Here is a 27,256-nt window from a genome sequence, read left to right as displayed (position 1 = left end):
CCGCCGCCACGGCGCTGCCAGCCGGCACACCGGGGAGCTCCAGCTCCAGCTCGCAGGCGCTGCCTCTCCAGACGCTGGGGCGCTGCCACACCGACACCAGCGGGGCCAGGCCCAGGCCCACCCCTCGCGCGGCGCCCGCGCTGAGGGCAGCCGCCGCCGCCGCCGCCGCGGACCTCCCTGTGCCCGCCTTCCCTCCACCCGCTCCCGAAACCCGGGTGAATCCCCGCTGCTCCTCGGGGGGTGTGTGTGTAAAAACGGGGCCCCCTTCCGACCCCTTCACTCCGCCCCGCAGCCTTCGGGCCCGGCTTCTCCCATCCCGCCGACAGGGCACGCCGCACCCCCCCGGGGCGCCGCTGGGCCGACCCGGCCTCCCCGCCCCCCCCCCCCCCCGACCGCAATGGTTTGTCCCCGGGGAGGGCGGGAAGGCGGTAAATGCTGCCTTCATTTCCGGGTTTCGGTGCGGGCGGGCGCTGTGTGGTTGCTCCTCCCCCGCCGGCGCTGCGGCCCGGCCCGGCGCGGGCGGGCACTATGCGCAGGCTCGGCCCTTGGCTCAAGATGGCGGCGGCGGATAAACAGAAGCACGAGCACGGGCGGGTGAAGATCGGGCACTACATCCTGGGCGACACGCTCGGCGTCGGCACCTTCGGCAAAGTCAAGGGTGAGCGGCGGGGAGCGGGGCCGCCCGGCCCAGGCGGGCTGCGGGGAGCCGGGGGCAGCGCGCCGGGCGGAGCGGCGTCGTCTCTCCTGCTCCTGCCGCCGCCGTCGGCGGTCACCTCACGGCGGCCGGTCCGCTGGGGCCGGGCGGCCGCCGAGGCTTGGCGAGGGTGGGCGTGCGGGGGCCCGGCGGGGCGTGCGGGGGCCCAGGCCGCCCCAGCTCGGGCTAGGCCCCGCTCCGCCCGCCGCCGGGAGTGCTGCGGCGGGCTGAGCTTCGCCGGGGGCGACGCCGGGAAACCTGAGCCGCCGGGCGCTGCCCGGGCGTTCCCGCTGGGCCGGGTGAGTCACCGGGCTGCGGCGGCGCTGGCAGCGCGGTCCGCCGGGGGAGGAGGCAGAGGGGCCGGGGGAGCGAGCGCAGGCCGGCCGGGGCAGCCGCCGGAAGGCCTTGGGCGGGCCGGTAGCGGGGCCCGGGGCCCGGCTGCGGGCTGGGGGCCGCCGGCCGAGCGCGGTGGTGCGGAGAGGGCGGCTGGCGCGCTGCGAAGGCCGCTCGGAGAGGGGGGTGTGCGCGCTGGCTTGCCGGAGGTGGGACTCGCCGTCCCGCGGGGAGAGGCAGTGGCTGGGGAGGGGAAAGAGCTTTCTCTTCTCTATTTACGGAAATAATTACTGGAAGCCAATGATGCTGCATTTATTCAAAATAGCACCGGAGAGGTAATGAGAGCAGGGAAGTCTTGGTTCTTGAGCTGTGTGTACGTTGCGTTTTGCTGCACAAGTACTAACGCTTGATGTCCTTATAAGGAAGGCAAAGTTTCTCCCTCTACAGGGGGAGAAATAAGCATAAAAAGATGAGTCTGGGACTATTGGATTAAGTGGCAACGCAGCTGACGCACGGATATGGAAAGACTTTATACTAAATCTATTTGACCAGCGCTTATCAAAGTTGTTTTCAGCTCAGACTTCAAAACTTTTCCCAGTAGGGGTGCAGATGCCATACTGCAAATTTGAAGCCTAATAGAAATAAAACAGAAGTTAAACTTTCCTTCGAGGCCATCCACCACAGATGGAAAAACTGTGCATTAGCTTACGCTGTTCCTGCTGTGGTGTTTGTGAGAATTGTTCAAATATTGGGGTATGCAAACTGAAAGCATCCTTTCACAAATGATTTAGAGTAGGCTTGGGCTGTATTCTTAATAAGTTTTTTTTTGTTGTTAACCTAATGGATTGCTCCTGATTATAACTGGTAAAAAACTGCAGCTTATCCTGTTGTATCTAATGTGCTAGCTGACTTTTAACATGATACCTTTTTTCGGTGTAGACGTTCCTATTGTATGTTCTCTGCACAAGCTCTTTCAACTATTGACATGTTCTGAAGGAGTTACTAACGTATAGAAAATAGCAGTATATTTCTCTCTAAGAATATCTAGGAAAGCAGCAGAAAATATTTTGATAGTGGAAGTCTTCAAGTCTTCCTTTTTCAGGGCAGGCTTGTAAAGTGACACCCCTAGCCACTGGGGAGCGGGCACCCCCAACTGGCAGCTGGAGTACCATTCCTTTCCTTGGGAGCTTAGCACCTCCTTAAATAGAGAGGAAATGAGATAAGGCAGAAGACAGGCATCAGATTCTCTTTCCTCATGGAGGGGCTACATGGTTGAGGGCAGAAGAGTCGTCAAAGATGCGGTGTGGTTTTTCTGTTTTGGTTCCTGCCGCCCCCCCCGCCCCAGTACACTGCACAAAGCTAAGGATGGCATACCCATAAATGTTCTAGTGTGCTCTTACATTTCAGAGAGCACTGTTGCACTACTGCTGCTGTTCTTATCTGTATTGGCAAAAACATGTCTGAAGGTGAAACCTTGAAAGATGGTCAATTTGTGGAGCTACTGTTATAATTTTAATACATTATTGAACATCACTCCTGTTAATATTTCATGAAAAACAGTTAGCTTGAAACACTTAATTGAAAAAAAAAAAAAAGAGTTGCCAGTTTTGTTATTGCTCTGTCTCCATAATACTGCTCTGTCTGCCTTATTTGATAGATGTTAGGTGTTCTTTTAAACTGCTTTGTAACTATTGATTATGTGAAGAGTACACGCATGTATGAATGTATTTTTTGTTAAGGATGGGGGATAAATCACCTTGTGCTGAAATGCAGCATCATTCTGCACACTGAGTATGTTCCTTAAGTGGCTTTGGAATTTATTTAGGATCTGGAAGCAAGTGTTAGCGTTCATGGTCTAGTACTCTGTTTCCATATACAAATTGTTCTAAGATTTTTTTTTTTCCTTGCCCCTAGGTGACATACTGTGTTAGTTTTTGTCTTGCTTTAGCTGTACTTAATAAAGGACATATTTTATCTATGATGCAGTGGTGTGCTCAAGAGGAGAACATTTACTTCATTTAATACCAGATCTGTGATTGTTTTCCTGTAATCCTTATTTTCCTTCTCTGGTGACTCTGATATGGTTTCATCAATTGACAGTAAAGTGAAAAACTGTAACAAATGTGTTCATTTTTTTAAATTTAATTAGGGTTTTCCTTGAGCTCATGTGGTATAGAGGGTCAGGCATACAGCTTCTTGAAAGTGGATCTTTAATTTTAACAGCAGTGGCAGCCAGAAAGATTGAACTGGAAAACGAGTGCTCCAGTAACTGTTAAAGGTCTCCTGCTGTCAAGGTAGCTGTAAGATGAATTCACCCTGCTGCTTACCCTTTTGCCCTCATAGATAACTGTTACTGATGTGATGTTTTTCCAGTTTAACTGTTCATTTGGCTGTACTAGCCTGAATTAACTACTGACTAACTCAATTCACTTGACTGAGCCTCAGATGGACAGTCATGGAGGAGACATCTGTTACTAGCCAGTACCTAGGCAAAGCTAAAATGCCACAGCAGTGAAAAGCTGTGCGGTAGAAGAGAGTACTGAGCCTAAATCAATTATGTGAGACGTGTTCTTTTTTTAAACTTTACCAGGATTCAGTGTAAAACATCTATCCCTGTTTTTGTCAATATTGTTTATTTTTTTTAAACAAAATAAACACTGCTGCTGATTCCTGCTGAAACCAAATGCAAACTTTTATTTCCAGATATTTTTGGAAAGAAAGTTAGCTTTCATAAGAGGGAGTGTAGTCAGGCTTCCAGTGATTTGTACTGAGAAAATGAGGGATACCACTTAAGGTTGTAAATATACAATAATTGTTCCAGTCTATAGAACTAGGTTAAAACCCCTGGTCTGCATAGGCTGCAAAACTGATGTAAATAGGTCTTCTTGGTCAAGGCAGTGATAAGAGACAGTGGACAGTGAAGATCAGTTTACTCTCTAATGTTGTGCAGCAGTATGCCTTTGCACAGCATTAACTCATGGGGTTTTTTATGGTAATGAAAACATTTGTTTAGCTTATACCTTTGAAGACTATTCTCTGAGCCTTGGGTTGGCTTTTTGGCCTGTTGCAGAAATGTTTCATTAAATACAACATATGCTTGTTCAGCTTTTTTTTTTTTCCCCTACAAACTTCATGACTGGTACCTGTGTTTCATGAGAATGTTGTATTTATTCTGGATGGTCTCACAGTCAGTTTTCTCTTCCAATTGAAGACCTGCTGAACTGAGTTAGAGACTTGCTCCTGCACTTCAACATGTGAAATAAGTCACTGCTGCTTTGAGACTGTCACTGTCTTGGAAATCTTGGTGCTGTGCGTAGCCATAGTGAAGCTTGAAGGCAATTTGTATTACCAGAGAATAAAGAAATATAGGGAAATACTAGGTCTGTGAAGTCAACTTCTTTTTGCAGTGATCCTTTTAAAGGACTTAGAGCTGGCTGAGGATTAGGGTGACTAACATAAATATATTTTGATTACTACTAACTTGTGAGCCTTCCCTTTTACAGGTAAAACATCTGTCAAGAGGTAATACAAAGTAGCTTTTGGATATATAATGCTGGCTGCTTACTTTTCTACATGATGTTATCATCTGAGGTCTTACTTTCAGTTCTGTCTTCATGTGGAATTCAGAAGTAGTCAGGAGTCTGTTACCAGTTAGTGTCTGCTGTTTTACTGATAACAGATACCTTGAACCATGTCCAAGAAAACAGTTTTATTTTGTGAAGTAGATGGTTATTGACAACTTGTATCTTAAAAAGCTAGGTTTGTTATAATCTTAAATTGAATTAAAAAAGGGAGGCAAAAATTACTAAAGAAAATAGCAATTCAATTTGAAATATCTTAAGCAAGTGAACAGGCTTTTTGGGGTCTTTTTTGCACCTGCACAAAACCACAGCATGTTTTCATTACAATAATTTATTCAAAGTTGGCAAACAGAGTTGAAGAAGCAGAAAATCTTGTTTTATCCCAGTCAATGAATAAAATGGATGCTTGAGGCACACAATCTTGAAGGCTGTGACAGCTAGAATTGGTTTCAGTCAACTGCAAATGTTACTGTTTAATTACTTTGAGAAATGTGTTTTGAAAAACTTATGTGCCTTGCATATTGAACATAAGACTGTTTTAGCTAATAAATTAGTTTCTGATGTTTTTCTGAGTTCTAATGAAATCCCAGTTTTCGTTTAAGGTAGACTGACAAATCAGAAATCAAACTAATTGGCTGATAAATGAGACTTCATAATGCAATGCATGTCAGAACTCTGTATGCTAAGCTGTAGAATTGCTCAAATGTATAGGCTACTTACTAAATTAAACACCTCCTTAAAAGTACTTTGTAAAGCAAAGGAAGATGCAAATTCATGTGCCTAACTGATTTTTGGTTAGTTTCTAAGAAGCTGTTTCTTACTAACCAAAACTAAGGTTAAATTTTAACTTACTGATTAAAGATTTTTTTTTCCCAAATACTTCTGGCTTGCTTCATGTTACTGATAGGCAAAGATTTTGTAATCCAAATGGAACAGTTGCTTTTCTAATGTTCTATGTTAATGATTCATTACTCCTTAGGGTTTGAACATAGGTGATGTAATTTGTTGGGTTCCTTTAAAACTTCGACCACATTTGAACTGAAGAAAACAAAGGGCATGTGATTGCTTTAATCTGGTTGAAAGCAAGTAATTCTCACAGGTGATGTGATTTTACAGTTCTAGGCACTCACCTGCCAGTGCTTTGTGATCTGCCCGGAACTTTGATGGATGTGGGCTTTGTCCTGCATCCCTCAGCAGTCTGAATGTGCCTGTCCAGTGTTTTGGTTATTGTGGCCATTTTTAGGTAATAGCTCCTCTGAATGTGGGGATGTGTTTTTTCACCTTGCAGTCAGAGCTGTTTTATGCTCCCAGGTACAAAAGACATCTCATTGCATTGTGATGGTTCAGGGTCTTGGGTAATCCACCACTTTGTCTAAACTCCTGTAGGGAAGTAACTAACTGCTTCATTGTGCACAGTGGATATCTTTTTGTCATACGAATAATCACTCAGATGCTTATCATTATCTTTGTGCTAAGAATTTCTTCTTGCTTGCATTGGTTTTTAGGTCAATATGGAGGCAAAAGGCAGCAGGAAAGTCTTGTGTTGGGAATGTGTCCTGGTTTAACTCTAGCCAGCAACTAAGCCCCACACAGCAGCTCGCTCACTCCCCCTGTCGGTGGGATGGGGCAGAGAATCAGAAGGGTAAAAGTGATGAAACTTCTGGGTTGAGATAGAGACAGTTTAATAGGTAAAGCAAAAGCCATGTGCACAAGCAAAGCAAAACAAGGAATTCATTCACTGCTTCCCACTGGCAGGCAGGTGTTCAGCCATCTCCAGGACAGCAGGGCTCCATCACACGTAATGGTTACTTGGGAAGACAAACACCATCACTCCAAATGTCCCCCCTTCTTCCCCCAGCTTTATATGCTGATCATGACACCATATGGCATGGAATGTCCCTTTGGTCAGCTGGGGTCAGCTGTCCTGGCTGTGTCCCCTCCCAGCTTCTTGTGCACCCCCAGCCTGCTGGCTGGTGGGGTGGGGTGAGGAGCAGAAAAGGCCTTGGCTCTGTGTAAGCACTGCTCAGCAGTAACCAAAACATCCCTGTGTTATCAATGCTGTTTCCGGCACAAATCCAAACCATAGCCCCATACGAGCTACTATGAGGAAAATGAATTCTACCCCAGCCAAAACCAGCAAATAATGAGATTTACAGATTGATGGGTGTTTGCTAATTCTATCCAAATTAGCTGTTGAATGGAGAAAGATTTTTTGTGGATCACTGCTGTTTATCACAGCTTCCTATGAATATATTTAAATAAAGCTTGAAGCCTGGGGCTTAGTTAAATCTTCAAGTGAGGAGAGGTACCCAGATGAGTGAGTAATGTGTTCAGCAGAGGTCTGTTAGCAATGTCCATTCAAGTGGACAAGGATGAACCATGTAGATATCCGTGGAATCTGGTTTATCTTCAGAAGGTAGGAATCAGGGTGGTGAATGAAAGTGATTGTAGTTACAATCACTGCATGCAGAAGCCAATGCAGATAGTGAAGCTTTCTAGTGGAAGAGATACTTACCTTCTGTTGTCTATCTGTGATCCAGTGTTGGGTTTAAGAAAAATATTCTTAGCAACTTTGTTGTGGCTACTTCCAATAGCACCTGCAAAATTAAGGACCTGAAGAGGGATAACTGTCTTGGAAATATTTTACACTTCGAGTTCCTCTGTTGAAAGAAAAACGCAGATCTCCTAGAAGTAGGAAGGAAACCGAGGAATGTGTGAGGTTGCAGGTTTGCCTTGCTTCTCATAGTTACTATTGGATTTTTTGTATCTCCTGTAGCTGTTGCCACTTATTTTATATAATAAAGCTCTGGTGTTTACTGCACAGACTGTGGACCCTTGGAGGGTCAGACTGCTTCAAGGACAGATAAGCAATTATTTTTCAAGTAAACTGATCAGATACTCTTAGTGGTAATTCAGAGTAATTGGTGAAATAGGCTTCTTGAGGGAACGGTAGCAGTGATTTCTTTAGTAGGAGTGATCCCTGCAGATAAGTAGAAGAGCTGCAGGAGAACGTCTGAGTGGGTTACCAAGTGAGCAAAAAGCTTGGAGTGGCTTACACAGGGAGAGAAAATGGTCTCCCTAATTAGCAAGGATAGTGGTGTTTTGGCATATGCTTTGTTTGCAATAGTGCAAAAATGTAGTCATGCTGCAAGACTGAGGGTTAGGCTTAAGGTTTTTCCTACACATCCCATTCATCTTCTAATGACAGAATTGTGGGAGAAATTGGAGTAGGGCAGAAGAAATGGTGTGCCATCTGGTTTTCAACCTCCCCAAAGATAATGGGGAATATGTGGGATGCTAACGTCTTAACTTCTATTTCTTGGCTACAGTTGAAATGGGAAATTAATACCTTTATGGAGCAATTAAGAGCCTGACTAAATACTTCCTTGTTCCTTGCAGTTGGCAAACATGAGTTAACTGGACATAAAGTTGCAGTGAAGATCCTGAACCGACAGAAGATTCGCAGCCTTGATGTTGTGGGAAAAATCCGCCGGGAGATTCAGAACCTCAAACTCTTCAGGCATCCTCACATAATCAAGCTGTAAGTTTTGCTTGCTATAATCAAACATATTCAAGCAGTAATCTCTTTTTGCTTTCACTGATCTGAAGCATCTTTAAAGGGCAATGCTAATAGCAATATCTTGTCAGGAAAGTAAACAGCTTCCAAGTATTCAGCCATTTTCAGTGTACTATGTAATGTGTTTTCACAAAACTGATCTTCTCTGCAGGCCAGAGAGTGTCCATTAGATCTTTGCTTACAAATTCTTTGGACAGGTATATAAAAGGTAATGGCATGATAGATACTTCTAGTAGCATCCATCTCTGTTTTTAGCTGCTACTTCAGTTTTCTTTTTCTCATTATATTTGATCTTTTTTCTGCTTGGAAAATGAGTTATAGAGAACAAGATTGTAAATGGCATTTCTGTAGTAAGTCTGTTGTGTTTTCTTACTCGAAAGATGTTTTTAGTGGTGTGCTGGGCAGTGATCTGTGGTTTTTGAATGTAGATGACACTGAGATTTTTCTGAATTAAGGATGTGCAGTTTTTTAAATGTGATTGATATTTCAGAATTCTTCAGTAGCTGCTACCACTTGTCTAAATGTGTGTCTATTTAAATCTGTTGATCAATAGTTCATCAGTGGAGTTCAGAGTACAATTAAATATGTCCCAGAGTAGACCCCTTGTGTGTGGCCTGAGGAGATAAATTATAAATGCCATGGATATTTTTTTACTTTCATCTCCTGTACACTTACCCTGCACCTCCAGAGTGTGGGTGACTTTTGCTGTCTTAATCATGGTGTTGGTGTTAGGTTTTTTTTGTTGGCAGAGTCTTGTCTTAAGACCCTGCTGCCACTGACAGTGCTGTCCCTATACGCTCGCTCCCTTTAATTTGGCAACAGCTCTTACGCTGAAGCTAAGTTGGATTGTGTAAGATCAACTTGCTAACTTCTTCAGTGGGTTAGTTTTCAGAAGACTGTTGAGCTGATTTGGCTGCAAAATTGCTAGTGCTGCCAGTTAGAGTTCACAAATGAGTCCAAAAGACATACCTGTAGTCAAAAAAAAAAAAGTGTCAGTGTACCAACTAAGATATGGGGGTGGAACAGGAATGTGTACTTGTGTTGCTAAACTGTTAAGTCAGCTTAACAGGTTTCAGATGACAGTTTCTTTCTCAGGGAATTATGGGGAGAATTTTTTCTCCGCTATATAGAGAGAAGGGACAAGATGTAGGAGATGATGGAAAAATTGACGGATCCCCAACTTTTCAGTTGGTCAGCCTGAATTTCTAAAGCAGAAGGCTTATTAGCCTATGTGTAAATAGCATTTGAGATATAATTGATACTGTTGTGTAGGTAGACTTGCTAGTAACTTAGGATCATGCTGCTTGTGCTATTAGGAACTGCATTGGGGAACTGCTAGATAGCAGATTCAGATATTTGGGATAAAGGTAAACAGATTTCTTCAGCTTCAATGTTACAAATTAGTGTCTAATTTGGAACATAGCTCTGCTTTATGAAAAACTCAATACACAGCTTTAGCAGTATATACAGTTGCAAGCCTGTTGCAATAAGATCATCTTTCTATATCATGCTTTAAATAAAAACCTTTGGATCATCTCCTCCTGTGGTTTTTCACCTGTAGCAATGGAATGCATCTTGTTATCCTTACATAGAATTGCCTGTTTTTGCGTTCTGGTCATCTACGCTGTGTGGTTTGGTAACCTTGTTTATATTATAGGTATGTAACTATTCCACAACCTCCTTTTCCATAACCAGAAAAATGAGCTGGCTATAGAGAAGCACAGCTCTAACCTTTGGATTAGAAGGATTAAAATACTATTTCTGTAGTAGTGTCTTAGCTGTGGCTTCAGAATGTTGTTGATATTTAAGTACATGAGGTACTTCCAACCAAGGTATTAGAGAGAAAATCAGTAAAGTTAAAGCATCTTGGACTATAAGATTTTAGGTAAGACTAACTTTGAAGGTGTCATGTTGATAGCTGCCTCAGAAGGGTATTGAGGTTATTGAAATGTTGCACTATAATACTAAGCTGTTAAAATAGATGCACATATATGTGCACACACACATTCACTTGGATAATTTAAAGTCATTGCTGTCTATGTAGTTCAAGAATAACTTGTCTCAATAAGCTGAAGCATGTCTGTTTTCCTCTTTGTCTTGGAATTGGCATTTTGAAGAGTGTTGTAGTTCTGTAGTGTATGTGTGAATTCAGTTATTTATTACAATTTCGATATTTGCATGCTTAAGTGTAGTACCTTGAAACACTCACTTTCATCGAAATGCTACCTCCTGTCTTCTCAATATATAATACCTGAATTTTGGCTGAAGTGTTATCAGTGTTCATTTTATTATTCCGTTAAAAATTGATTACTTTGGACTGCTGTAGGGGGAAAAAAATCAGACAACTTTTAGTTAAAGATATGTAGCACAAAATCAAAATCTCTTAAATGGGGAGTTTGGCCATAAACTAGTTATTTCAAAACTTCAGAGGTGGGTTTTTTTTTTTTGAAACTTCATTGAAGTAGAATGATAAAAATATAATAACCAGAGTGATACTCTTAAATATTAATGACAGATTTAGGTCTCTTTGTAAAAGATGGTATTCATGATTATAAAAGGCACTGTTCTAGTCTTGAAGTACACTTTTTATTTATGGCAAGTCAGGTTTTTTGCATGTTAAGGTTGAAAAGTATACATTTTTGACACACTAGCAAATTCCTTCTGAATTCCTTCTTCACTGCACCAAGCTGTCTGTGAGGCAGCACTGTAAATAGTTTCATAGAAATCATTTGGACTAAGCTTAGTCCTCTGAAAGTACAAAGGTTGGTATTCCTGGTGGGGAATGCAAATTCCCTGCTAGTCCTGGCAATGACAGCATCATATAGTGAAAGGAGAGGAAATAGCTTCTGAAAAATATTGTTGTTCCAGTAGCTGTAAATTGGCTGATAAATATTTTAAAGTATACTTTTATCTGACTCTTTGCACAGCTGTGTTTTTAACTAAATGTAACTAGCATCTTCGTGGAGTGTGTAACCTAACAGATACCTTCTTTTATCAGGTACCAGGTCATCAGTACACCAACTGACATTTTCATGGTGATGGAATATGTTTCGGGAGGAGAACTGTTTGACTATATCTGTAAAAATGGGAGGGTAAGAAGTAGTCCAACTCTACAAATCAATGCCTTGCATTCTGTTATTGCTTTTGCAATGTTCTGTGTCACCTGGCAGAATACAGAATTTATAATTCAACTTAACATGTCTAATTGATTTCTAATCACTTAGACAATCTGCAGATTGGGTCAAATCTTAATATGTGGTTTGCTGTATCAATATAACAAATCACAGTCTAGGTTTGAAAATCATTTGAAAGAGTACAAGTCAGTCCCCAGAGGAAGCAGAGGATGGTGGGGGTGTCCCTGGCCACTGGGGGGTCACGGGTCTCACTGTCTACCAGCGGTTCTGGTCCAGGTTCCCCACTTAGGACTTGTAACTCCTTGATTTTAAGGACAGTGCTCTGGGTGCTGTTACACTTCCCTGTTCTGTGAGGGGGTCATCACCACCACCTGGCTGGCCAGGTGCATGGGACCTTCAAGGCTGGTAAGGAAGCAGTTAATCAGCCTGGTGCCCAGGAATCTTAAGGCCCGTAGGGAGGGGAAGAAGAAATCTGTTTGGTTTGTCTATTTGGTTCACAGGACCTTCAGAGCCTGATAATGAGGGAAAGGGCACAACTACGTGACTGGCTCGGTCACAGAATGGCTGCCTGCCTCATAAAATGGCGTTAGTTATGCTAAACATGTTATCAGGGTTTGGGAGCAGGGGATACCTGCCACACCCTGGTAAATGAAGGTTTGTTTTTATGTATTCGGCATTAATTTTGCTGTTAGCAATTAATATACTTTATGACTACATCTTGTTCTGAAATTAAAAATGGTTACATGTTAACACGTTTCGGATCTTTATGTATGACTTTGTCTTAGCATTTTTCCTCTCTACTGATACTGGTATGTTAATTTACAATTACTGGGTACAGACTGGATGGATATGTATCTAGTTGGAGTAGCTGAAAACTATTTCTTCAGTCTAATCCATTATTGGAAAGCTACCACTGTGTTCTTACTACCCTCTTCTACTAGTAGAGCAGTTTCTGTGAAAGTTCTGAAGTCACCTTGGAAAAACCATCTAGATAGCCAGGATATTTTTAGTTGTTAGAACAAACTTGTGACATGGATTGGGCATGTTTGTACAAAATGCCCAGCTAAGTCTGCTGTTTGGGGTAGCTGCTAATAGCATAAATAGCATGTAAAATTTATCACTTCTGTGCTGCATGTCAGCAGCTTTTGTCAACTTAAGCTGTGCTTAAATGTCAAAGTACATTGATATTCCAGTGAGACAAAATTAATGTTTGGGTGCTAACATTTCCAGTTAATGAGTATCTGCCTAACCAATTTCAAAAGCATGATTGAGAAATTTCAGTGACTTTGAGTCAGTGGGTATGTTTTGTTTTAGTTATTTTAGAGCTGTGGTACAAGGAAAACAGTGTAAGCTATGAAGCCTTGTGCTACAAGTTCTGATAATCTGCTGTTTAAAGTATCAAAACTATAAATGATAACTTTAGGTCATGAGAAAATTTCCTTTAATTCATATAAATGAAAACCAAGTTATCTTCCACTGTCTCATAATTGTTTAAAACCTTTGTCTGTCTTAGCTTGATGAGAAGGAGAGCAGACGTCTGTTCCAGCAAATCCTTTCTGGCGTGGATTACTGTCACAGACATATGGTAGTACATAGAGATCTGAAGCCTGAAAATGTGCTGCTTGATGCACACATGAATGCCAAGATAGCTGACTTTGGTAAGCATTGCTGTTTTATATCTGATTGCATTTCTGGTGTTATTTAGATCCTGTTAATTACTATGGGAAATATTTAATAAAATGTGTATACTTGAATATCCTGGTGGTGGGACACAATACAAGAAGCTCAAGAGTATGCATGTAGAGCAAAATTATGTTCTTGCACATGTGTAGAACTTGTTTTCCTCTCAAGCTTTCTTTTCAGGTATTTTCTGTGGGTGGGTAAAATTGTGAACTTACTTGTTTGGTTTTGCTTAACAATGTTTTCTTTGAAATGCTAAATAGACTTAGTTCCTGACCCTTCCACTTCAAAACTTACTGCTGTTACCTGTTTCACCATCTGTAAAATGTAGACGCTTAGCTCTCTTGGAAGTACATTGCAAAGGCAGTTCATCATGTTTAAGAACCACATTGCTATAATAAAGTACACTAGTCCTCCTATTAAACTACTCTAAATTCACTTTAAAAACTCTATACAGATGTGATTGAAAAAATGTAATTAAAGCATAAAAGGTAAAATAAAAACAGTTAAAAGCTCCTGTGCTTTTTTGCTATATGCCTGCCTAACTAATCAGAAAGCTTAATTCTTTATACTAGCTGTTTGTGACACAGCTGCCGGGAAGACTGGCAGCTAGTTTGTGGAACTATCTGAATCAGGAGACCTCACCATATAAGCATATTAAGGTATCCATACTGCTATATCATCATGATCTATCTCTTGTAGACATAGTGGATAATACCTGCCCTTGTAAAGCACTTTGAGGTCTCTGATGAAAGGTGCGAGGTAACACTGGGTATTAAAAGTATATTTTAAAAGTATGGTGTTCAAGTATGTGGGCACTGGGAATCGTACTGATTTCTTGTGTGTAGAAAATGCTTTGGGTGAAATGGCTTACGTGGTGAAGAAATGAAATACAGTAACTTATAAAAATATCTTCCTGTAACTTAAGTACCAGTAAAGCTGTAGCACTAAATTAATTGTGACTAGTGTATTAAACAAGAGCTTAAAAGCTTTTGTGTATTAGAATATGAAAGCTAGCCAAGCTGTACTTCATGTCTATGCCTCCAGCCCCCTGTAAAAGGGCATAATTCCTTCTTGGAGGCTGAGTTCTCTGGCTTATGCTAGTCTTGATCATGCAGCCTCCACTGAAGAAACTAGAAGATACCTTCCACAGCTATTCTAGAAGTGGTAGTTATTTACTGATATTAGACTGAGGGCTGCTGAATGAAGATGGCCTAGTTCTAAAGTATACTTTAACTACTAACAGAATATCTGAAATCGAACTACTGAACTGCAGTGATTCAGGAGCCAGCTGAGCAGTGTAGGTGTCTAAATTGTAATGAAGTCTTGTGTACTCCTCAGTTCCCTTATTCTATATAAACTCTTGCAGAATTTTAGGCAATTCTGTGGTAGTATCATCCACTTTGGCATTTAGAAGCAAATGTGGTTTCTAAGACTCCAAAAGCCTGTCTTGCTATGCCACTCCATCTCCCTTAGAGCAGCTTTGTTCTCTATCATGCCTCTGTCATCCAAATTGTACCGGTTTTTGTCTTGGAATGAATATGTTCTCAAATGTTTCAAGGTTGGGTGCAATAATGGATTGATGTTACTTAGATTTCTGGTAAACTAAATGGAGGATTGTGTGGCATGCTCGTATAAAAACTTCAGTAATTTGAATCACTACTGAGATACACTTGTTAATTTTCTAATTTGAATTACTGGATGGTATATGCAGTGTGAAATCATTTGGCTCTCTGAATTTTTAGTAGTTACTCTTATATACTTTCAGGTCTATCAAACATGATGTCAGATGGAGAATTTTTAAGAACAAGCTGTGGTTCCCCTAACTATGCTGCACCAGAAGTAATTTCAGGAAGGTAGTTTCTTTTATATTGGATACATAGTGTGCATGTACTTCAGTCATTTTGCTGCTTGATTCTAAAGGCTACAAACCTAGTTCAACTGACAAGGTTGATGCTGAGAAGCTGTGGGCTGAACTTTTAATTGTCTTGGTAATTTTTCATGAGTATTTAAGGCTTCTGTGAACTAGTTTTGAATGGTTCCTGTAAGGTGGAGGTGATGTCTAATGCCTGAAATCCAGTGTGTACAGTGTGCCTGAACTGGTTTAAAAATACCACAGCTCAGATCTGGGAAGTAGAGGTATGGATAGAATTACAGGCAAAGTCTGCTGTGCAGTTGAGTAGCAGTGAAATATCTGCTGCAGAGTAGATATGCAGGCTGAAGGTAACTTCCCCTTTTTGGACTCTATGATTGTTGAATCTGCTGCTTTCAGCTACCTACCCTAATATTGCCTCTTGCTGATTGGAGGCCAAATGTCTCTTTTATTCAGACAGTAGCACAGAATGTATGACAAGTTCTGCTATATGGACTTGTCTTAAACTTTTCAGCGTCCCAGCTTTGGGGGATAGATGACTTTGCACAGATTCTGCTAAAACAGTGATAACAATGTGTAACATGGGCTTTCTTAGTAGTAGGTGCAAATTTCTTTCAGTTTGCCATTGTCTTAAATTGCATTTGTGGATTATTGTTATACAAGAGAGAGGAAAACTATTTGTGCCCTGTTTATATGGTTGAAGGAGAAGGACACTAAAGTACAAGGGAGGCATGACATAGAACTGAAATGGTATAGTACTTGCAGATTAGTCGTACCAAGTTCATACACTTTTAATTACTGTGATACAATGTAAGAAAGTAGAGGAAAAAAAAATCTGTTTAAATGTATTAAACACAAATCACTAATAGTTAACTTTTTCCCAGATTGTATGCAGGTCCAGAAGTAGATATTTGGAGCAGCGGGGTTATTCTCTATGCTTTGTTATGTGGAACGCTTCCATTTGATGATGATCACGTGCCAACCCTTTTCAAGAAGATATGTGATGGTATCTTTTATACCCCTCAGTACCTGAATCCATCTGTAATTAGTCTTTTGAAGCACATGCTGCAAGTGGATCCAATGAAGAGAGCAACAATCAGAGACATTAGGTAAAACACTAACTGATGTCTGATCACAGGATACTGGAATGATAATCTCAGTGCAAATACGCAGTACAAAGAAATCATTCATACAGCTTGTCCATGTTTTATCGAATGAGATGAAAAATTCAGCTTCTGGTGGTTTGGCTTTAGTTCTGATGGTTCTGATCTCCAGTGGCCAATGAAGTATCTATTGGAGGTCACAGTAAAACAAGTTATATGCATTATATATCAAAATTCTGAGAAACTCTAGGTTTAAGACTGCTATAGCAAAGCTGTTTACATGCAGAATGGTTTGCAAAAACTATACTGAGCTGACTTCTCTGGGCAAAAAAAGGTCTTTGTTAACAACCACTATTCTGTACTGTAAATGTTTGAGAGGAAGTTATGGCTCTTTAATCTGTTAACTACTGCCTTTATTCATATTTCTTCAGACTCTGAAGAGTCACTGTTAAGATTGTGAATATTCCACATGCAAGATAGCACTTTCTAGCTTCAAAACCCTGGCATGAATATATGTATGAGTGATAACTACCGAATCAAGTACTGATAAGTTAAAGCTTTGTAGGTACAGATAGCCATCCTGGGCTCCAGATTTCATGAGGCGATTCTGGAGAAGGTGACTGCTTTGACAAGTGTGCAGTGGTTGAATTAAAAAAAAAAAAAAAAAAAAATTGGTAGCTGATAGAGCTGTACTTCTTGCAGCAGCTTAGTTAGGTTTTCCTGTTTCCTTTCTAAGAAGCTCTAAGGAGAGAGCTCTGATACACCAGCTTAGCAAAAATGCTTCTTCTAGGATTGGAAGTTGGGCAATCAGCGATGTTCGTGGTCTTCAGTAGAACAAAAAATGTGGTGCGCTTATTATTGCTGCTTTATTACAATGGCAAGTATTTTCAGAAATCAAAGCACTGAGAGAACAAGGCATTGTAAAACTTGAGTGGGTAGGAATTTAGTTTATCTCAGTCATGTTAAATAAGTCTGGAAGAGAAGTGGTGTGAAAAAGATGTTGAAAAATGTTGGTTACAGAGCATGGATGGCTTTAGAATCCTGAACAGTTCTGTCCTATTAGCTATAAGACATGTCACCTCACAGTTTAAAGGACAATCTGAGTTTAGCTGAGTACCTTAGTTCTTTGGGGTGGGGGGGTGGTGGTGGTGCATGCAAGGGGGGAGGCCTACTGCAGTGAATAGTGACAAAATATTCCTCTGGGTTCAGTCATCCAGCTAAGGCTGTGCTTTATAGTGGCATAGGAAAAAGCTTTTTCTGCTTCCAAATTAACTGCTTGTGTCTGATGAAAGTGTATTTTGCTCAACACATTAGTGCTGAGGCATGTTCTGAGGATCACACTGACTAACGTTTTGTATTTGTACTGAAAATAGTGTTGATAACATGGGGATGTTTTAGTTACTACTTACAGAGCCAAGCTTTTCTGCTCCTCATGCTGCCCTGCTAGTAGACAGGTTGGAGGAGCACAAAAAATTGGGAGGGGACACAGCCAGGACAGCTGCCCCCAACTGACCAAAGGGATATTCCATACCATATGATGTCATGCTCAGCAATAAAACTGTGATGGAGGTTGGCTGGGGGGGGGCGCTGCTGCTTGGAGACAGGCTGGCCATTGGTCAGTTGGTGAGCAGTTGTTTTCATTTACATCACTTGTCTTTCTTGGGTACCCTTTATTTTCTGCTGTCTTTGTTTTGTTTTTTTCTCTTTCTAACAACTTTTTTAAAAATTTCTTTTTAATTATTAAACTGTGTTTATCTCAACCCACAAGTTTCTTTCTCATTTTTACTCTTCTGATTCTGCTCCCTATCCCACTGGGGGGAGTGAGTGAGTGGTTGTGTGGGGCTTTGTTGCCAGCTGGGATTAAACCATGACAGTCCTTTTTTGCATGGGGCTCGAAGGGTTTGAGATAATAACAGATTTGACCAGAGTGTATTAGATGGAATTTAGAATTACTATATCTGTTAATAGCTGCTGGTGACGATATTGATTTATCTGTTCTCAGTATTAGTCTGTCTGATCTGTGCCATGTTCCCGTTTTTGCTGTATGTGTTAAAGACTGGGTTTGGCTTTTGCAGTTTGCTGTGCTCTGTAGTGCCTAGTGATCTTTTGCCTGGGAGACTTATTATTAAAACACTGGCCTTGAGCTTAATCTGGTATTTGGGCTCTGTACTGAAGCTGTTCCTGTACTTTGAGTACCATCTCATGGAGACAATTAACAATTATACTTCTACATCAGAGAGTATTTTGTGGAGGAAATACAGAATGGCACCTTCACCACCTTCTGTGATGTTTTCTCCCTTGTTACAATAACTCTTCAGTTTCTTGAACATGCTTGGGTAATCAAAATACTTCTACTGGTATTTCTTAAGAATATTGGTTTGGCTTTTTCTAAGCTTAACAAGCTATTTAGGAATATCACTCAGGCCCCACAGTAGTGTGGTTATGGGTGGCAAGGCATGTGGGAGAATATGGGCAGGTATCTACAAAGTTCGTCACCTCTGATGGGCTGGGACTTCACTCCTGAACAAGTGCAGGATCCCGATGAAGTGATAGAATGTTTGAAAAAAAAAAAAAAAAAAAAAAAAGCCGTAGCTATTCCAGAGAGGCACAACTTACTGCACTGTGCTGGGGCCTGCCAAACACTGCTCAATACTATTCAGCACCCTCAAGTTGAAGAGAGGGTCTCTGGATCTGAAAACATACCAGCAGACACTGTGGCTAAGCCAGAGGCCTAGCCTTCAACTGTATCAGTTGCTCCTATAATTAAAAGGAAACAATGGAAGCAGAAGTCAGCTTGTTTAGTAAGGGATGAAGATGCTCCTCCTAAGAGGGAGCAGGAAGACAATCAGAAGCAGCAGCCTGTTCTGCAGCAGAGCAGTCACAAGAACAGGAGGAGGGAGTGAAATTATGAGACAGAAACCACCTGATACCTATCTGTAAGTAAGCTGTGAGATATGTGAAAATATTTCAGCTGTCAACCAGGTGAGCAAGTTCTCAGCTGGTTACTCTTGTGCTGGGATATTGGGGCCGATAGTCAGGAATTAGAGGGTGAGGAAGCCCAGCAGCTGGGACCCCTTGCTAGGGATAAAGGCTATTGACAAAGGGATTGTAAAAGTGCCAGGAGTCCTCAGTCTTTGGAGGGGACTCCTGTCAAGTGTGAAGGATGAGTATCCCTTCAAGGAAGATCTTGTGAATTCCCTGAGCAAATGGACCAACGTTGAGGGAGGTATCTAGTATCTGAGGGAATTAGCTGTGGTGGAGGTGATCTGTAGCAACCTGGATGACAACCAGATATCCAAAGACCTTGATGAAATCTGGTGCATGTGGTCTGTGTGGCAAAAGTTTGTACGAAGTGCACCAATATCAAATGCCACCACCCTGGTGATAATGAGCTGGACAGGATGTGGAGGCACCAACTATGGATGGATTGGCCAACCAACTCTGAGAATTTGAAGAGCATCTTTCTTCTTCCATATGGGCCTGTGTCTCGGCTGTGGAGGAACCCACAAGTTTCTTTCTCACTTTTACCCTTCCAATTCTCCCTGCGATCCCACCAGGGGCAAGTGAGCGAGTGGCTGTATGGTGCTTAGTTTCTGGTCAGGGTTAAACCACAACATCTATATCTGCTCTTAAATCTGTAGCAAGTCTTTATGCTGTAGGCTAGAATACTTTCAAAATTAGGGTCATGCCATACTGGTTGGCTAGTTAAGCAGCTTACTCTAGGCACACAAAACAATCTTTGTTTTTTCTGTATGATTGGGCAGTGTAGGTGTTTGATTCCTTCTGTATCTTTCCTTTTCCCTCTTATGAATACCAGCCCATGGGTACAGTAGTAAAGAGGTACAGATTGACCCTTCCATAGCTTTGCTTAACCCTTTTAAGTCTTGAAGAGACAGCTGGGGGTGTTCTGAATGGAAAAAATGATAGGTGGCTTGTTTGGGGTGGGGAGCATGTGACTTCAGTATTCAAAAATCCATGTACAAACACCTGCCAAAAATTAATCATCAACACTTCTTAATTTTGTTATGTATTGTTGTGTGTGTACTTGAGGGACAACTCAAGTGGGTAGCGTAAGAATTTCAGTTCAAAATATCTCAAAACTAACATAGTGGCACTAAAAAATATACCATTTATATAAAAAGCTGGTTCATGAGCTATACAAAGATATTTTTGGAGCTCGGGTAGTTTAAAAACTTAAGAGGATTTTTTTTCCAGTCTCCTGCAAAACGTCTAGCAAAATCTTGTGATGGGGTGATTATTTTCCTTTATGTACAGTTTTATTATTTCTGCTGCAATAGAAAGGGACTTGGGCTGACAACTGTGATTCTTTTTCTGCAAACTAAAAATAATTTTGTTTTTTAAAGAATTTAATATTAAAAAGGTTTGCTTTACATATACTCAGACTTTTTTACTTTTAAATCTAGGGAACATGAATGGTTTAAGCAGGACCTTCCAAAATATTTGTTTCCTGAAGACCCATCATATAGCTCTACCATGATTGATGATGAAGCCTTAAAAGAAGTGTGTGAGAAGTTCGAATGCACTGAAGAGGAAGTGCTAAGTTGTCTATACAGCCGAAATCATCAGGACCCTTTAGCAGTTGCTTATCACCTCATTATAGATAATAGAAGAATAATGAATGAGGCCAAAGACTTCTACTTGGCTACAAGCCCACCAGATTCTTTTCTTGATGATCACCATCTGTCTCGCCCTCATCCTGAAAGAGTGCCATTTTTAGTAGCTGAAGCACCGCGTCCTCGCCACACTCTTGATGAGCTGAATCCACAGAAGTCAAAACACCAAGGTGTAAGAAGAGCCAAGTGGCACTTGGGGATACGGAGTCAGAGTCGACCAAATGATATCATGGCTGAAGTTTGTCGAGCAATTAAACAACTAGATTATGAATGGAAGGTAAAAGAATAAAGGATCTTTACAGCAGACAACAGTAAATTTTTGAGCTGTGTCGTTACATAGCCTAGAAGCATGAAACTGTGTATCTTCTGTGCTGGAAAATAATCTCATGTGCCTGTGCTGACTGCTTGTGCTTGCTGTGCAGGAAGGGTTTTGGGGGAGGCTATTCATGCTGACAGGAAAAAAAAATCTTGCTGACATGTCTAACTTTTACATTGGGGCTGTAGGAATGTTTTTCTGTTGGCTAAAAATGCCCCACAAATCCAACAGGTAAGCCTGAATCACTTGATAATACCAGTGAGTTGAAATGGCAAAAACAGTATGCAGTGCTCTTCAAGCAGTTCTGGTAACTAACTCAAATCTCTTTTGTACTAGGTTGTAAATCCATACTATCTACGTGTTCGAAGGAAGAATCCAGTAACAAGTGCATATTCCAAAATGAGTCTGCAGTTGTATCAGGTGGACAGCAGGACATACTTACTGGACTTCCGTAGCATTGACGGTATGTGAAGACTTAATAAGTTAATGGAGTTGTATGGGAAATCATTCTAAATGCCAACATGTCTTAATTTAGTTGTTTGGAAGTGAAGGAAGTGTTGCCTTTACTAGTTTAAGCCAATATAGATCTGTATTAGTGTTTTCTTTATTCCTTCCTGGTCTAGTGTTCTGTGATCAGATGGTTAGCTGCTTCATCCCTCAAATAATAGTTTTTTAGCTATATCAACTCCTGAACTGCTCCGTTTTGTGTCTACACCAGCACTAATGCCACTAGTGCAAAAGGGGACAGGGCTGTGAGAGGTGAGATTTGGATCAACCTAATCTGCCTTTGGAGCCTCACCCCTGGATTTAAACATTAATTTAGATCTGAAGTAAGCATGTGACTAACATTTCCTAGTGAAGATAAAGCTTGGCATCTAGGCATTTAAATTTGACTTGGACTGTACACTGCTGTACTGGGTCTGGCTGAGATAGAGTTAATTTTCTTCATAGCAGCCTATATGGTGCTATGGTTTGGATCCGTGACTAAAAGTGTAATAACACACCAGTGTTCTGGATGTTGCTGAGCAGTTCTTGCGCAGTGTCTAGTTTTTTTTCCCCTGCTCTGTCACACCAGTGAGTAGGCCAGGGGTGAGCAAGAAGCTGGGAGAGGAGAGCTGAGCCAGATTGACCAAAGGGATGTTCCATGCCATATAATGTTATGCTTAGCAAGGAAGCTGAGGGGATGGGGGTTTAGGGAAGGTAGCTTTGAGACTGGCGAGTCTCTGGTGAGTGTTGCTTTTGCATCACTTTTTCCCTTTTTTCTTTCTTCCTCTTATTAAACTATATTTATTTCTACCCATAAGTTTTCTCACTTTTGCCCTTCCAATTTTCTTCCCCATTGGGGTGAGATATTAGTTGCCAGGCAGAGTCAACCCACCAATGCTAGTAGTGGACAGAATTTGAGATACGAGTTGTATGTATGCTTGCAGTAACTGAAGTCTTGGAAGCAGTTCGTGTAACCTGTAGAAAGATATATTTCGTAGAGTGACAGTAACGCAGCATACAAATCCTGCTTGGATACCTTCCTGGAAGTGAATGGAGGAGATAATAGAGGCTGCCCACAATGCTTGTTAATGGGCATAGCAGACTAAAGCAGAATTAACTACAGCCAGTGGTGTAGATGACATGCCTAGAAAGACATGTGGCATGGAAAAAGGACTTACTAGAGTGTGGCTGGATTACAGTATAGGGTGGCTAAGGCTGTGTCTTGTGACAAGTTTAATCTGATCTGACTTGGCAGCGCAGTTCTTGCCTCCTTCCTTCTGACAATACAGGTGCTTGCTTAGATCCAGGGGTACTTGATACAGGCAACTGATGGCTTTCCTGTACTGACCTACTGCAGTATAAGACAAATGCCATCCCTGTTGGAGGGGAGGTGACTGCTTAGAGCTGTGCAGCTGGGGGGGGCAGCCTGCTGCCCTGGCTTCAACTCTTGAGGAAATACAACCCAAGGGCATGGATTTGCCATCTCTCTTCCAACAGTGAAGCTAATTTGATTTTCCTTTCTCTTCACCACAGTTAATTGTTCTCTGTTCCTCTTACTAAACTGTCATTTAAAGTAGCTTTGATGTGAAAAGGCAGTTTCTTATGTTCACTAATTTCTCCTGGAAATAACTTTTCTGGTACCAGGTGAGAGTCAAACTAATGTTCAGTATTTAAAGTAAGAATAGAGATACTTCAGCAGAACATTACTTCTAAGATGAAAGTATATCCTCATACTGAAGGTAAACCTAACCTGCTGCAGCCCAAATGCAAGGGAAAAACTTCCCCTACATACATATTACAGGGGAAAACTTCCAAAAGTGAAGGATCAATTAGTGTAGCAATTAATAACTAGCAATTAATGTATCAGTGAATTATAAAAATACAAATAATAACAAAGTATAAATATCCAAATACCAAGAAAACAAAACCAGAATAAAAGTAAAGTAGATGTTGGCAAAAAGCATCTACAAAATGTTTGAACTGTTATTGGACTTAACCTTATGATGCTATCCTGTTTTTGTTTTAAGTAACCGAAATTGAACTATTAGCTGCTGAAATTAGTTAATGAAAAATATGGTGAGTGCTGTCTAAACTGGGTGTAAACAGTTGCGGACCACAGTTTAGAGTACAGGAGTAATTAGCAAGGACACTTGCTTCTGTGTTACTATATGTATAAGCTTTTATTTGTATCAAATATATACAGTCTGCAAAAGCTGTTTATGTATTAATCAAGATTTTAAAAAACAAGATTTAGAAGTGTGAGAAGGGGAAGATGTCTGCTGTTCCTGTAACTGATTTGTTACTGATACGTAATTTTGCTCCTCTCTCCCTTTGCCCCCCAGATGAAATTACTGAAGCAAAGTCTGGGACTGCAACTCCACAGAGATCAGGTTCTGTGAGCAACTATAGATCCTGTCAAAAAGATTCAGATGCTGATGTGCAAGGAAAATCTGCAGATACATCCCTTACCTCATCAGTGAGCTCCTCACTTGACTCTTCTACAGCTGACTTAACTCCAAGACCGGGGAGTCATACAATAGAATTTTTTGAGATGTGTGCAAATCTTATTAAAATACTTGCACAATAATTTTGAAGATGGGCTTATTTCTTTCATAGCAATAAGCATGCCTAAATTATAGTCAGATGCTTCCAATTATAATCAAGTTAAATTAACTAAGGCGCTGAAAAAGCTAGCCACAGAATGCAATTTGCATGGGGATCGAAATGATTATGGGCAGTTAACATACATTATTTTGAAGCTGGAGTGAATTCTGATTGTTCACTGTCCAACAGTGTAATACAGGTACAGGAAATCACATGCCCTTGGGGCAGTGTTCATAACTTTTTATGTTGAGTGCACATTAGGCTGCATACAACATTTAAGTTAGATGGACCTTCTTGTTTGTTTTTTTTTTACTGGTAATACATCTATCTGATGTACTGTAAGTAAATGTACACTTACTAGTTCAGTGACCTATGTATGACTTGTTGGTCACCGTCTACAGTTGTGCCTCAGTTGGTCAGAACTATCCACATCATCTAACAGTAATGCGTTAAAACTGCTGTGTTTCTTCCCCCTTATTTGACAGTAAATGACAAAAAATAGTTAATGCATTACCACATACTACTCTTAACAACTGATAAATTTGATTAAATGCATGCAAATCCAACCAGTTGGAAATGCATGTAGGTGCTCTGTAATGCACTGAGGGTGAAATTCTGTGGGCTGTGAGTGGAACAACTGAGTCCACAACAGTGGCGAGAGGCTTAATGCTGAGAAGACTTGGCACCCCGTGGGCTAAAACAGAATGTTGCTCTGTAAAGGCGAACTGTCAGCTTCCTGGTCTGTGCAGATTGGCTAGCTGATGCCTTAGTGTGGTAGCAGCACAGCAGCTCCCCACTGCTACTGCAGGCTGAGAACCCTTTCCCTTAGAAACATGCATGTAGTTAAGCACACAGCCTAAGGGCTGTTGCATGCTGTTGCAGAATCTGAAATTGACAGGTTTTTAAAAAAGATGTTAATACGTTGATACAGCTGTTTATCACATGTTAACTTAGCATATACTATATAGAATTCACTTTGCAGTTGAAACTATATATATAGGTTAGGTTTTCCCAGGCCACATTCATAGCAAACTTTGCTATTTAAATTAGTTGTGAAATTAAATAGTCCAGCTTCTCAGTTGAACATTGAAAACTGATCATGACAACTTGAGTGCTAATATTCAAAACTTTCAACAGTAGTTTGCAATTACCAATAACATAAATCCATCTGCATTTATGGTTTTTGCAGTGTTTCAGTAAGAAAATTGAACCGTATATGTTAAAATCACAGCTAATACTTGCATGAAAACAATTGGAAATACGTAGCCACATTTCCATTTTGTTCCAGCACTAGCAGACATAAACAGAAAACTAATTCTTGAATGCAAAACTAAACATTTTATGACATCTAATGTTCTTCATGACCTACTCAGTTTCAAAGGTTGCTCTCCCAAGTCTAGAAGTCAAGGCATTGCTATGAACAGTGAAACCTGGACTCTTAAAATGGATGGGGATTCTTGCCAATGACTGAGATTTCGTCCACAGAACACTGCTAGCTACAGATACAAGAACAGTTTAATTCAGGCCAACCAGCTTCAGTCCAGGAATTTATCTGTTATGGACATGCACAGAATCTGAAGAAACACAAAGCTGCTTTAAGCCCTGTCACTGCTGTAACTGTGTTCTGAACTGGGCAATTGTGTGGCCTGTCTAGTATGTAGGTACAAGTTACAACTTCAGTTCTTTATCCTCAAGTGTCGCACATGGTCCCTGTAATGCAAGGTTGTATTACTATATCTCAGAGTGGAAGATTTTCCTTAGATAAAGCTTTGGGTTTAAACTCCTGAGATTGAGATGTCAACATGAGGGACCAGCTGCAAATCCTACTTTTAAGTCCTGTTTTTAGTCTTGTCAGAATTGTTTCTGATGTACTGAATAAATCAGCACATTAATTTTTGTTACCCTTTTATTTTGAAATTGTTAAATATTGCACTTGTACAAATATAACAAACGCACATTTTTTTTAATTGTAGTAATTCCTCATCTGAAATTGGTTTGGGATCGCTCTTGCCTATGTTAAACTAAGTATTCCTAAATGGTATCTGCTCCTTGTAATGCTGACCACACATGCAAGGTGTCAAGGTGCAAATAGCTCCTAATTTTTATATACTTTCTTGGCCCTCCTGTGCATTAAGACAACCGTGGTTTTTCCTTTGTCTTGGTATCTGGAGGTTAAAGTAAGTTTCTGGCAGAAGTGTACTGTATGTGTAGTTTTAAATAAAGTAAATTTTACTGGTATGATAAATCAGTTTTGATGGCCAAAAGTTTTCTGATTGAACTGAGATTTTTATAGGGGATAGGGGAGGGAGAAAGGGGGACTGACACCCTAGTTGAACCCAGAACAGTTGTCTGTTGTGTGACTTTCCTATGCTTTGTAGATCTTGCTGTTGAAACTGCTTTCTTCACATTCCTATTGATCCTGCAGACCTTTTTTTAGCATCGCACTAGTATCTGCCAATAGGCTGTGAAACAAAACTTCACTAAGAAAGCTGCCGGGGTTGCAAGGAGGTAGCTTATGCAAATACACAAATTGGTCAAGTATGTTGCTCTATTCCCAAGCTTACTCCTGTTGGAGTACATCGAATTATCTTGCCTTTGTATTGTAATTTTTTTGAAAACATGGATGAACCTGATTGTCCATGTGCAATATAACTCACTAGGTAATGGATAAAAATTCATCTTGGTGGTGCAATATTTTAAAAAAAAAAAACCTTCATGTTTGTCTTGATATGAGTGTTTAATACAAACTTGGAAATAAATTTTATTTTACCAGTTGATTGCCATTGTAAGATATGAAGTCCTGTTCTTTAACAAAGATGTGCCTACTTCCTATGTTAATTTCTTTTGACAAAGCTGAATGGCAAAAATGCTTGTTTATAACTGTGTAACTTTTTAAACTTTGAAAACTTTAAGTAAACATGAAATACTGAACCCTCTTGTTTGAAACTGTGCATGCTGTCTTCTAGTGTTACATACGTTATAAACTAACGTTACGCTTTTTTTAAAAACAACAACAGTTACGATTTTGGAGTAAGTGGCAACATGACACCAACTCACTGCAGAATTCCCAGCTAGGCAGGCTGGGCCGCCAGCTGTGCGAGCCTGGCCCCCGCCTGGCCGTTTCCCCTAGATCCTGTAAGCCCTCTCGCTTCAAAAAGGAATTCGAGATGGAAGGAACACCGAATATTAAGTGGAAAAGCGCCCTTTTGCCCTGCCCGGCGGTGGCTCGCCTTATCTCCCA

At 41.0% G+C, this 27,256-nt stretch overlaps 1 protein-coding gene across 2 annotated transcripts; it reads left to right on the top strand.

The window, feature by feature from the left end:
• The first annotated feature begins 513 nt into the window (after nt 1-513).
• PRKAA1 (protein kinase AMP-activated catalytic subunit alpha 1) lies at nt 514-26,960 on the top strand. Of its 2 annotated transcripts, none has more exons than XM_075725811.1 (9): nt 514-658; nt 8,008-8,149; nt 11,184-11,277; nt 12,833-12,977; nt 14,768-14,855; nt 15,757-15,981; nt 20,400-20,886; nt 21,262-21,388; nt 23,754-26,960. In XM_075725811.1, the coding sequence occupies exons 1-9, from the start codon at nt 529-531 to the stop codon at nt 23,996-23,998; spliced, it is 1,683 nt and encodes a 560-aa protein (XP_075581926.1). In that variant the 5' UTR covers nt 514-528; the 3' UTR covers nt 23,999-26,960. The 2 variants fall into 2 exon arrangements, with proteins under 2 accessions (XP_075581926.1, XP_075581925.1); XM_075725810.1 differs by having other exon boundaries at nt 529-658; nt 11,184-11,319.
• The last annotated feature ends 296 nt before the right edge of the window (nt 26,961-27,256 follow it).

Source organism: Pelecanus crispus, chromosome Z (assembly GCF_030463565.1).
Source record: "Pelecanus crispus isolate bPelCri1 chromosome Z, bPelCri1.pri, whole genome shotgun sequence".
Classification (NCBI taxonomy): domain Eukaryota; kingdom Metazoa; phylum Chordata; class Aves; order Pelecaniformes; family Pelecanidae; genus Pelecanus; species Pelecanus crispus.
The sequence above is the reverse complement of the archived record's forward strand: the minus strand, read 5'-3'. Positions and strand labels throughout refer to the sequence as shown.

Coding starts and splice junctions, on each gene's coding strand:
- PRKAA1 (XM_075725810.1), top strand. CDS start 529: ATGCGCAGGCTCGGCCCTTGGCTCAAGATGGCGGCGGCGGATAAACAG. Junction 15,982..20,399: donor GCAACAATCAGAGACATTAG/GTAAAACACTAA, acceptor TTTTAAATCTAG/GGAACATGAATGGTTTAAGC. Junction 21,389..23,753: donor GGACTTCCGTAGCATTGACG/GTATGTGAAGAC, acceptor TTTGCCCCCCAG/ATGAAATTACTGAAGCAAAG.